The 12,843-nt window shown below is 43.0% G+C and overlaps 1 protein-coding gene across 1 annotated transcript in view; it reads right to left on the bottom strand.

Annotated features, from left to right (window-relative positions):
- Positions 1–12,060, bottom strand: part of INO80C (INO80 complex subunit C) — a 38,525-nt gene extending 26,465 nt beyond the window's left edge. Inside the window, exon 1 of the mRNA XM_050937839.1 lies at positions 11,795–12,060. Coding sequence (XP_050793796.1) covers positions 11,795–11,917 — 123 coding nt within the window. The 5' untranslated portion in view covers positions 11,918–12,060. The remainder of the gene's footprint in view (positions 1–11,794) is intronic.
- Positions 12,061–12,843: the final 783 nt, after the last annotated feature.

The raw sequence follows: 12,843 nt of genomic DNA, 5'->3' as shown, positions 1-12,843 counted from the left end.
AATGTTGTCGTTCCTAGCTGTTGTATACTATATAAAAATAGTGGCAACTTCAAAGTCCATTCTTTTTTATGTAATACAGTACACTACTTTGGGGATTGAGACCAATTTTGAGTTAAAAAAAAAAAACCAGAATTGGTAAATCCCAAATTGATTTGATGTGGCAGAAATATGAATCAGCCAACTCCTTTTGTGAATACATAGTTGTTAAGCTTATGGCTAAAGCTTATGTTATGCAGTGATAAAGGACACTGTACCACCTGACATTGTGTAACCTAGATCCATGCAGGCCAGACTTACCTGGAGGAGGGGAGAATTGGGTCCTGGCTCACTACCAAGTGCAAATCAATTCACCACTGCCCTCTTTTTTAAAGAGTGGATAGCAGGAGTATGGGTAAAGGGGACAGATGGGCAGGCAATCGTGGATGCAGCAAATGAAGTTTGACAGGAGAGTATATCACTTTGTCTTTCAACTTCAACCCAGACTCCCCATCAGGATGTTTAATTTACCTGAGGGTAATTAATTTACAATTGAGAGCTAAACTAACAGTTTATCTTCATTTATTCAGTCCAGAACTATCAACTGAAGACACACGTTGGTAGACTCAGAACATTTCTAACTCTAACTTTAAAAGATGAACTAAATTTGGGGCCTGAACATTTTGAGTGTCTAGATATCTAATTGTTTTCATCCCATCCCAGTTTGTTCATTTTTAGTTTACTGTGCAGTGAGGACACTATCCAACTCACTACAGTTAGAAGCAGCTATGGCAATATATATCAATGCTGTCACATATTGTTAGAAACCAACATGTTTTAAAATTGAAGATATTACTGTTTGGCCTGAGCAGTTTGAAATAAACTGTATGACTACCAAGCAGTGTATTAATTACTGTGCTAGTCTCTGCAGGGACTTTCAGAGAGCTCTTTGAGGACCTGGTCCCTCTTCTGTCATTTCTCCCCTTCCAAAACTATGTTAACTTCTTCCCATGGTTTCACTTCCTGAAAGAAAGGGAAACTCTGAATAAGTGGTTTCCCCAACCGTTCAGTAGTGTCAGAGGTATGTGATTAGCACCCTGATGGCCCCACAGTTAGTGCCATAAGTAGACAATAATTATCAAGGCAGGAAATCTACAAAATTTATCTAATTTGAAGTTGTCCCACATTTAAAAATGTATCCCTCAGAACTGCAGATATTTTTTAAGTGATGACATTTAAACAAAACTCAAGATTTTTACATAGTTCATGCATCAGGATGGTGTGCATGTGGGAGCTTGGGGAATTCTCTGCATAATATTTTTTGTTTGCTGAAAACTGCTGAAATATGATGCACATATAAAGACCAAACAGTCTCCCTCCCCCCGGCCCCAATTAATATGAAGGCATAGATACATAGGATTTGCAATACTGAAAGAAACCAATGATTCAGCTAGTTTGGGATCCAGTCTCTGGCCTATAATGCCTCAGAGGAAGATTTAAAAAGATCCACAAAATGTTTCCCATCGATTGTACAATACTAAGCTGCATTCAGGAAGAAATTTTCTCCCCATTGCCTGACAGTTTATGCCCTGAAGCACGAGGAGAGAAAGCCTTTGTAAAAACGTTCATAGCAATGTAACTACAGATATTTGGTCTTCCTAAAATGATAGACTATGTGGACCTTTCTGCCACTGCTTACTTACCCATTATTCAGAAAAAACTATTTATTTTTATCTGTTCTAAATTTCTGTTTAACAAAATGTTTCCTTTTTATTATGGGACAACAGAAATGGGAGTGACTAACTGGCCTCCAGTATATTATTAGCTTATAATTTTGTCATCATTTTTTAAAAACTCTGTCCTTTATATTCAGTTTATTATTAGTTTTTCCTTATAATTGTCCAATAATTCTCTATCTCCAGAGAACAAAGAGAGAGCCACTCCTGCAGATAATTTCGCACCTGTAAATATACATGGAATGTAATCACAAAATGAATAGCTCAATTGACAAGTTAAACTACAAAATTAAATTTTCTATTAAATTCTGTACCCAATATTAACATGTTTATATAATGTCTATCACTTTTCTGAAGCAAAAACTGAAATGCTATCCAGTGCTAGCTTGTAACATGTACTGTAGTGTGTTTAGAAGAGCAGTTCAGATGTACAGAGCTACAGTATCTAGATAAATAGTCATGTTATTCCTAATTGAGTCTTGTTACCTTGACCATTTTAAACAGCTAATTTGATTCTGACATGACCATTTTTATGAGCGTCACATCTTACGTGAGCTATCTTGCTAACCTGTGAAGTGACTGAATCAAATTTTCTATACTGTATCACTGTCATATCTCCTCTTACACTTCTATTTCAAAATCAAATAATCCTAGTACAGTATTATCTCCTTCTGATAGAAACATCCAATCATTCTCTTTGTCCTTTTCTGAGTCTCTTGTATTTTTGTTATACATCATGAAATGAAGTGCAGCAGTTGCTAGATCCTGCACAGATTTTTAAAAGAAGTTGCATGCCCATTAGCTAAAGTAAATTATTTTAAACCTTATGGGGGGAGAAGGGGAGGAAAAAGACAGTGAAAAATCTGACACCAATTTACTGAGATCCATAGTAAAATCAATACACGTGTTATGATGTAGAAAGAAGGGTGGGAGCACATCTGTGTTTACTCTGAATCTCAAATCAAATCACACTGCGGGGGGTAGCATTTCTCTGGGATTGGCATAGGTTGATTTGGAAATACACATACTTTTGTGACTACAGATACTCTAAATCCTTCAATATGTGACAAACATCAAGCAAATTCAATTTTTAGACCTCCCAGCCGTAATAGTCTCCCTTTTAAAATTGAGTTTTAAAAATTATTCTTTTATAAAGCTGAATTAAAACATATATATTGTTATCTTGGCCAGATGATATTATAAACATTACTGATAAGTGTTTGTTAATTGTGTGTTATAAACATAATCTTCCTTTCACCAAGGATGTGGAGGGATGCTGGTTCTTTAAGAAACTGGATGGATTATACATCAACAAATATCTAAGAACAGTCCTGGTTCTCATTTCTGGACCCCTAGGAAATAAAGCTAATCTTTGGGAGAGCAATAAAATAACTTGCTGGTATTTAATACTCATATTTAATATTTAGCTGTTCGCTGTCTCCTTTGTTGCAACGCCTAACTTTGCAAGGCGTTCCAGGGCCTTGACTTGACTAGAATTTAAAGGTGTGATGATAGAGTATGTTAGCTAGCGCAATCTAACTAATATTGTCTAAAACTCTAGCTAAAACAAGGTAATTTGTGTTAAACTGGTTGAGTTAAAGCTCAGTGAAAGCCTGGGCTTTACTTCAAAAAGTCCTTGAGGCTTTTGGTACTAATGAGGAGATGCATCTCCTCCATACTTCCTTCCTTATGGACAGATGTGAATGTGATTGAATTTGAGAGAAGGAAATTGAATTCCTCATCCCAGGAGCCCATAGCGGTAACTAGCTAACCAATATCCCCAATATCGCCACTACATCCAGCAAGACAGATACTTAAATTGACTTAAGTAGATCTGAGTTAACATCCCATGGGAACACTTCATATCTTCCAAAAGGTATTGCTTCAGGCTGCCTGAAGATTTAGGGCTTGTCTACATTTGAAACAATACAGTGGCACAGCTGCAGCTACGCCATTGTAGCGCTTCAGTGCAGAAACTGCCTGCAATGAGATGGTAGCTAGGTCAGCAGGAGAATTCTTCCATTGACCTAGTGCTATCTACACAGGGACTTAGGTCAGCTTAACTATGTAGTTCAGGGGTGGGGATTTTTCACACCCTACTGACACAGCTGGGTTGACCTAGCTTATTAGCATAGACAAGGCCTGACGTAGACATTGGTTCATCAGTTACATTAAATGCACATTTTTAGTTATCTTAGCAACCTTCAGGCAGAAAATGAACGTTTAGGCTCTGGAGCATAATGATATGACAGGTTTTTTTTAAATCAACAACTACATAATTATTTACACACTCATATGATTGTATTATTTCTGGTTCCCTAATCACTATCATGGCAATGGGTTGTTCAGAAACATGCTTTGTTGTTTTTTATTTTAAATTTCCAACTATAGAGGAGAACTATTATTTTGGCCACAACAAAACTTACAGAAGACAATGTTACACTAATTAGAATAAGTTTGGAAACCTTCACTTTTTTGAGTTAATTCAATTTAAATGAGTGATTAATTTTTAGTTGCCTAGTGGGAACTCATTCCAATGCAGCATGCTGTAAGGCAGGGATGGACAAACTACCGGCCCATGGGCCACATTCAGCCTGTGAGACTGTCCTGCCTAGCCCCCGAACTTCTGGCCTGGGAGGCTTGCCCCTGGCCTGGGAGGCTTGCCCCTGGCCCCTCTCCTGCTGTTCCCTCTCGCCCGCAGCCTCAGCTCACTCGCTCTGCTGCCGGCGCAATGCTCTGGGCGGCAGGGCTGTGAGTTTCTGGGGCAGTGCTCTGTGCTGCGTGGTGGAGGCAGCATGGCCCGGCTCCAGTGCCACCAGCCACTGGTGCTCTAGGCAGCACAGTAAGGGAGCAGGGAGGGCTGGATAGAGGGCAGTGGAGTTCGGGGTGGTGGTCAGGGGGGTGGGGGTGTGGATGGTGGTTGGGGGGGGAAACAGGGGTCCCGGGGGGAAGTCAGGAAGGAAGGGGGGTTGGAAGGGGCGGCAGAGCTCCGGGGACAGTCCGGGGACAGGGAGCGAGGGTGTGTGGATGGGGCAGGGGTCCCAGAGGGGCCATCAGGGAACGAGGGGGTTGGGGCAGGAGTCCTGGGGGTGGGGGCAGATAGGAGGTGGGGGGCCAGGCCACGAACTCCTCCCCTAACCGGCCCTCCATCGAAACCCGATGCAGCCCTCAGGCCAAAAAGTTTGCCTGCCCCTGCTGTAAGGGGTACTCAACCAGAATACGATAGCTATGGTGGCACTCACTACTTCTGTAGTTAAGGATAGTTCAACTTTTCCTCTATAATCTTATTTTTCAGGGAATTAAAGTTAGCTTGAACATGAAATTTTTTAAAACAAAATTACATTAAAATTTATTTGATAGTTTCCTATTTACAGTGAGGGTATTTTTATGACTTTGAGAAAAAAGCATTTATTTATTATTATATTTGGTAAATGGTTTAGGGTCCAATTCTGTTCCATTGAAGTCAGAGGGAAAGCGGTCACAGTGCAACAGGCACTTGGTACATAATGGTAATTCATATATATATGTATTTGTAAAGGCCCTGATATTGAGGTTTAGAAAATGACTGTCTATCAGATACCTAATTTCATGATCATCTTTGTTCAGTCATGTTTTAACATGAACAATATTTTGTGTTTATCTTGGGGTTTAATCTCTTTCTTTGATTGTTTGAGTGAGACAACCCTGTAGAAAGGGAATTATATTGTCGTTTTGACTTGTATATGTTTTAATACTATTGTAGGACTCCTAGTGACTTTTGTTATAGGCACTTGACATATTAACTAAAATAAAGTGTTTATTACATGACTAATTATATAAAAATAAGGAGGTTCCCATTAACTACATTCACTGTTTGAGACACATCATATCAAGTCATTTATGTAACCAATTCTTAAATGCCATTGAAACATTGGAGAACACTGTTTGCAAAATGAAGATTAAAATAAACTATAACAAGACTTACAACAACATGAAAAATAGGAAGAGAAACTACATATGCTGATGCATAGAGAAAAAAGTGCAGGAAAGCTCTGCCATGAAATGTTATGAAGGGTTTTCTATGTATCCAAAGCATAGGACAAACTGTGGTATCATTTTCAAAGTGAAGCATTTATTTAAAACCCACCTTACTGTATGTTACTATGCCTGGAGCAGCCTTGGAACTAATGGTGCACCACAACCCTTCCATATGATGTTATTTACTACTTAAATAGCACTTTCCGTCTTCAGTCAATCATGTGCAAATGTCTTCTGACAAACCTACAGATGATGTTTTCCTTATCCCTCAAGTACCTGCACAGTCACATTTTGCCTTTTAGCTTGTTAGCTCTGCAAGGCAGGCATTCTGTTCTTTGTTTTCTGATTAGCAAATACATCCTACGGTACAATGCAGCATATACTTTTGTGTACATCAGACTTAGAAGTCTATCCCCCAGACTTAGGGGCCTAAGTCCCATTTTTAGGTGCAACTGTGATCCAAAAAACTCCTATTTGGCGGCCACCCAACCCTGCAGGTGACTAAATTCACTCAGCACCTAAGCTTTTTCAGTAAAAGTTCCCTAGTCACCTATGTTTCTGCTTCTGAGTATGTACACTGCTGCGTCACTCTGGATGTCCAGATGCTTACTTCCCATTTAATCCCCAGCACAACTCCACCTAAATCATGTGCGGGGTCTAATCCACTAGGCATACTCAAAGGCTGCCTAACTCCACACAAGATGGCCAAGGAAAGAAGGAAGGAAGGCAGCCCTCTCTTATAACCTTTAGCCCAATGGTTAGCATACTCACTGGAGATGTGGGAGAGCCCAGTTCAAATCCCCTGCTCTACCTGATAAGCAGGGATTTGAACATTGATCTATTGTCTCTCAGGTTAGGGAGACCTCCTCCTATAGGCTGTTTTGTGTGCAGTTAGGCAGGCACCTAAATTGACTAGCTCCAGGAGAGGGTTCCTGGCTGCAGATTGCAAACAGAGCTAGGCACCTACCTGCACTCCACACTTAGGGTATGTCTACATCTACAATTTTGCAGCGCTGGTTGTTACAGCTGTATTAGTACAGCTGTATAGGGCCAGCGCTGCAGAGTGGCCACACTTACAGCAACCAGCGCTGCAAGTGGTGTTAGATGTGGCCACACTGCAGCGCTGTTGGGCGGCTTCAAGGGGGGTTCGGGGAACGCGAGAGCAAACCGGGGAAGGAGACCAGCTTCGCCGCGGTTTGCTCTCGCGTTTCCCGAACCACCCTGCAAACCGCAGGGAAGGAGACCTGCTTGCTCGGGTTCGGGGAACGCGAGAGCAAACCGGGAAAGGAGACCAGCTTCGCCACGGTTTGCTCTCGCGTTCGCCGAACCACCCTGCAAACCGCAGGGAAGGAGACCTGCTTGCTCGGGGGTTCGGGGAACGCGAGAGCAAACCGGGAAAGGAGACCAGCTTCGCCGCGGTTTGCTCTCGCGTTCCCCGAACCACCCTGCAAACCGCAGGGAAGGAGACCTGCTTGCTCGGGGGTTTGGGGAACGCGAGAGCAAACCGGGAAAGGAGACCAGCTTCGCCGCGGTTTGCTCTCGCGTTCCCGGAACCACCCAGCAAACCGCAGGGAAGGAGACCTGCTTGCTCGGGGGTTCGGGGAACGCGAGAGCAAACCGGGGAAGGAGACCAGCTTCGCCGCGGTTTGCTCTCGCGTTCCCCGAACCACCCTGCAAACCGCAGGGAAGGAGACCTGCTTGCTCGGGGTTCGGGGAACGCGAGAGCAAACCGGGGAAGGAGACCAGCTTGATTACCAGAGGCTTCCTCAGGTATGCTGGGATACCTGCTTATTCCACGGAGGTCAAGAAAAGCGCTGGTAAGTGTCTACACTTGATTACCAGCGCTGGATCACCAGCGCTGGATCCTCTACACCCGAGACAAAACGGGAGTACGGCCAGCGCTGCAAACAGGGAGTTGCAGCGCTGGTGATGCCCTGCAGATGTGTACACCTCCTAAGTTGCAGCGCTGTAACCCCCTCACCAGCGCTGCAACTTTGTGATGTAGACAAGCCCACAGGTGCTAAATTCTGTGAAAGTATGTGGCTTAAGATACACCCCTCTAATTAGTATCTCCACTTGGTTGGCTTAGGTTGCTCCATGCCTAGCACACTAGCTTTTGTGGATCTCATTCCAAGGTGCTTATTTGTCCCTAGGCATTGCATGAAGCCCAGACACCTAACTCAGGCTTTGTGAATCCCAGTAATTTTCCAGATGCCTAAAACTTAGGTGTTGCTACACTTAAGTACCTTTATGTATCCAGGCCACTGCGCTTAAAAAAGACATCAGCTGCTCAGAGCACACTAGGACTGCCATTGGTTCTGATGGAGCTGAAACAACTAGAGCAACAGTGGAAATCCTTTTAGCTAAAAAACCAAACAACAAAAAAAATCCTTTTGTAGACAATCCCTAAACGAATGGTGCTATATCAAACAATAATAAAAGCAACAGTTTTCTACTGATTTCCATCATTACTTCACATGCACATTAATCCTCAATACTGAAAATACTGAACTCCAGCAAGATTGAAGTATTTCAGTGGAACAACAGTATGGGAGGAATAATTGTGTAAGACTAATAAAAGTGATGTAATCAAACTGCAATCATGCTCTCCTGTAAATTCATTTTTAATTCTGCATTTGGTAAATACAGGCATTTTTTCCCAAAGGGCTGTGTCTTATTGCAGACATGACTGAAGAGCATTATGTGCTGTGGCCTTCCAAAACAAACATGACTCAATACCTTTCACAAACAGTGAACAATATTTTGTTGTTCACATTTGTGAGACATAGATGAATTAAAGGTAAGTTCTCAATATATACACTAGGTTATGGGGTTGGGTAAATATAGTCCAAGTCCAGTAAAGAGCTGCATTAATATGTAGCAAGAAACCTAGTCCTCCTTTCAGGATGCACAAGAGCATATAAATCTACTTTCCCATAAACCAATTATTTAACCAGGCGAAGCTGATAAAAAATTTTATAAACAAAACTTGATTTGCTCTCACTGCTTTCCTTACTCCCTTTTTGGTTTGAAATCTATATTTCAACTATATCAACATTCTTCCCAGTTCAAGCACTGTAGAAGCTACTACTTTAAAACATGCAAAGGGAAAATAAGTCTTGTGGAGCACCACAAAAACAGTTTTTGTTGAACTTCATGGAGACTGACCCACAGATGTCGGAAAAAGTGAAGACTAAGCACTACATGTGAAATACATCTACGGTGACAAGGGCCAAGCACAAGGTCCTGTGCATCAATAATTATTTACACGATTCGCAAAAGTGTGCTAGGTGCTTTAAAAAGATATAAGGCTGCACTTCCCTACCCTAAGAGCTAGCAATCTAGAGCCCCAACCTTGCAGACTTTTACATAAGTGTGTAATGTGTGTATTATTGACTATAATTTGCTGATTTAAACTAAGGAATGTCAACTATTTTCCTCCATCTGTTTCATAGTGTCTATTTCTATAATATGAAAAAAAATTCCATATTGAGACATATGACTAGTGATATGCTTCGCATGCAAAGTTTTAAAAAATAAGGTCAAAAGAGGTTAACTGGGAAAGTGAAGGGTATGAAGAGTACTAAGCATTCAGACAAAACTTGTTTTAAAACTGGATTGTATAAAAGGTGTAGCTACATATCAGACTGTTGGGACAGGTGAATTTAATTCAGTTAAGCTTTTAAGAAGTCCCACAATTACCAGCTAGTCAGCAAGCAACTTATTCATAAAAAGTACAGAAAGGTTTACAATGTTTGTGGATAAACTAGTCACTGACTGGTTGAGCTACTTAATCAGAGAGATACTCATGAAGTAGAGTGAGAGCTGGTTGATGACTGGCTGCATTATGATTAGATTAGAGACTGGATTTATTAAGTGTTTCGTCTTGTCATAAATCAGTTTATGCATGAATACTTTGGTAGCTGCGTAACTAAAAATTGTAGGAATTTATGAGGTATGGGTAGAAAAAGTTATTGCTGAAGAACATGCCATATGATGCGTTTCTAACTCTCTAAAATATACAGACCACCTTTATTTCAGTTTTTAAAGCCCTGCATCAAGGTGTCTCTTCTTCTGTCTAAGGTACAAAGAATGTGGCATTCTCCACAGCTAGTCAACACCATGTGGGTGTTTGATGGCCAGACAACCAGCAGACTGACAGCAGATTTTCTTCATTCCAGGGGGTTAAGCATGCTTTTGGCAGAGCCTAAGCTCCTGAGCTCAGTTGTGACTTTTTGGAACAAACCCTGCACCATTGAAGTCAATAGCATACTTTTATATATAGAACTTCATATGCTGTGTAGAGAAATTACTTCATCCACCAGCACAATGCAGCCACCTCAAGGGAGGAATGCAAAAGGTGTTTAGCACAAAATACGACAACCCAATTTAGGGCAGGAAATGAAGGATTCTTTCACTTTACTAGCAGCTGTCTATTGAGACAAAATATATCTCAAACATAAAGATAAGATTGTTTCTTATAAACAAGTTATCAACATATGAAATATACACTTAGTCCTTACCATCCTTGAACACCCAGATTGCTAGCCACAACAGCTCTTGAAAATGTTTGTCAAATGTGATAATGGTTGGCAATAATTTTTAACATTGTTTTAGCTAACAGCCAGTATTACAAATAACGGCAGGCCAAATAACTCTCTACTTATTGATACTACCACAGAAGGGGAAAGGAAGATCTGTAAATGCCATAAGGATGGTGATCTTCAAGTTACAGGGTGAGAGGATTTGCTGGGAATTCAAGAGATATCCCCATTAATCTCACGGCTTTTGTGAAAATAAGCAATCTTATTGTCAGTATTGCTCACTTAGAAGCTGTGAAACCACTAGAGCTAATTAAAGAAGTGTGAAAGTAGATACTTTTCTATGAAAAATAAGGACCAACTTTTGTCATGGAAACTTTTTCTGTTTTTTGACTAGGTCTAGACACTGTTATGCCTCCTGAAAAAGGAATAGAAAGTATTGAGGATATACACTATATACACACAAAGCCTACAGAGACTCAACTTTTCAACATTCATATGTAAAGACTTGTAGGCTACGTTGGCCTTACTCCTCATTTGGTAGGCATAGCTCAAGAGATGCATGATACTACACCACTATGTAATAGGCATCTTCACTGCAGTCAACTCCTCTGTGCTAGTTTAACTCAAGTGAGAGCAGCCCACACTGTGAAATAACACTCAAGATGCAAAGAGCAATTGTATTAGTAACTGATGAGTTGTGCTAATTCAACATGTATCTCAACAGGCTACCTTGAGTTAAAAGCACCATCATACTTGAGTTAAGAGATTTGTATGTGGTGGGACTCAAGGAAGGGCCAATTATCTGAATTATATTAAGCTGAAAACAAGTCCCTGAGCACAGTACAGGATTCTGGGTTTGCTGCAATCATGCTTAAACCTATCTTCTCCAAAGCAGGATCTGACTGGAAGTTCTAACATGATTACAACACTTTTCAGTGACCTAGATACATATAAATTGGCTTTAAACATGACTTTATTGCAACTGTGTGAGGTTATGTCCCTTAAGCTATGGCTACAATACAGAGTTAACCCAGGTGATTGGGATCTGGCTTAGCCTAGCTCAGGTGTGAGCATTTCCATTGCAAAGCCCTATTTGCATTAATTACTGTGTCCCCCATTTCTGCACTCACCCATGTATACTGGGGGATAGGTCCCTTGATTTTTTTGTGCTGAGATGCTCTAGGACTGTATGACACTAGGTCTCAAAGTGCTTTTCAAAGGAGGTCAGTGTCATTATCCCCAATTCACAAATGGGGACAAGGTGCCAGGCTTACCCCGGAGGCTGGTGGCAGAGGCAGGAATAGAACTAGCTCTAGAGTCCTGATCCAGTGCGCTGCCCGCGAGACCACGCAGCCTGATGGAGCTAAAGGGCACCAGCGGGGTGGAAGGCGGGTCAGCGCACTGAGAGAGGCAGGCTGGGGAATGGGGTCCGCTGGGGGGGGGGGGGGGGAGGGAGGAGGGATGACCTCCCGCACATGCGCACTACCCTCTCCCCCAGTCCCGCTGCACACGCGCACTCACTGCTAGCTGGGGGCCGCTCGGCGCCGCTGGCAGCTTCTTCTTCTTGCTGGGGCCGCTGCCGTTGCCCGGGCTCGCCGGACGCTTCTTGCTGCGGGCCGCTGCCCCTGGCACCAGACTGGCCATCCCCGCGCCTCCACTAGGCCGGCTTCGGCTTCCCGCCCCTCCACGCGGGCATGCGCAGTGCGGCCGCCGGGCTGCGGGCCGGTTTCGTTCCCCGGCGGCTTTGCTGCCGGCGGCTCCAGAGCCCGGTTTAGGCGCTGCGCATGCGCGGCTTCCTCCTGTGCTTTCCGCGGTCCCTGGGGGCTGCGCAGGCGCAGCAGCGCGTGCGGGTGGAATGTTGGGCGCCTCCTGCCTTCACATCCCAGGGTCCGCGGGGCGCCCGGCTTTTCATTTTAGAGGCGATGTGGGACTGGCCTGTGATGGAGACGGGACCAGAGGTCTGGGGGAGGAAGTGCAAAGCCCTGGGAGCACTTTGACACGCACCTGGTGGTCTCTGGGCAGGTCTACACTTAAGATGCTGCTGAAACACTTCGGAGAAGGGGCTACTTTGTGGACAAGAGAGCGTCTTCCATCAGTGTCCTTAATCCACCTCCATGAGCAGCAGCAGCTATGTCGTGGGAGAAGCCCTTCCCTCAACATAGTGCTGTCTGCACTGGGGATAGGTTGGTATAACTGTCTCAGTCAGGGTGTGGATTTTTAACATTATACTGATGTAAATTTAGACCTGGCCTTGGTATTTCACTCCTAGTCCAGGAGGACTGTTTTTAGGGGTAGCAGGTAGCCACAAAATATGCCCAGTCCTGTGTTCACCTAGCAGAAGCAAATACTAAATGGGTGTATCATGGGCCAGATTCTATACAAACAGCTGCATAACCTTGTATATTCAGTGGAATTGCACTGGAAGTAAAGGAAAATAAAATCTGGCTCCAACTGTGATTTAAAACCTCATCTGCAGAGGAGTTATAGCTGTATTGGTCCCAGGGTATTGGAGAGGCAAGATGGGTGAGGCAGGGCCGGCTCCAGGCCCCAGCGCGTCAAGCGCATGCTTG

Source organism: Gopherus flavomarginatus, chromosome 2, assembly GCF_025201925.1.
Source record: "Gopherus flavomarginatus isolate rGopFla2 chromosome 2, rGopFla2.mat.asm, whole genome shotgun sequence".
NCBI classification, from domain to species: Eukaryota; Metazoa; Chordata; order Testudines; family Testudinidae; genus Gopherus; species Gopherus flavomarginatus.
Note: the sequence above shows the minus strand (reverse complement) of the source record. Positions and strands in the feature narration are given on the sequence as shown.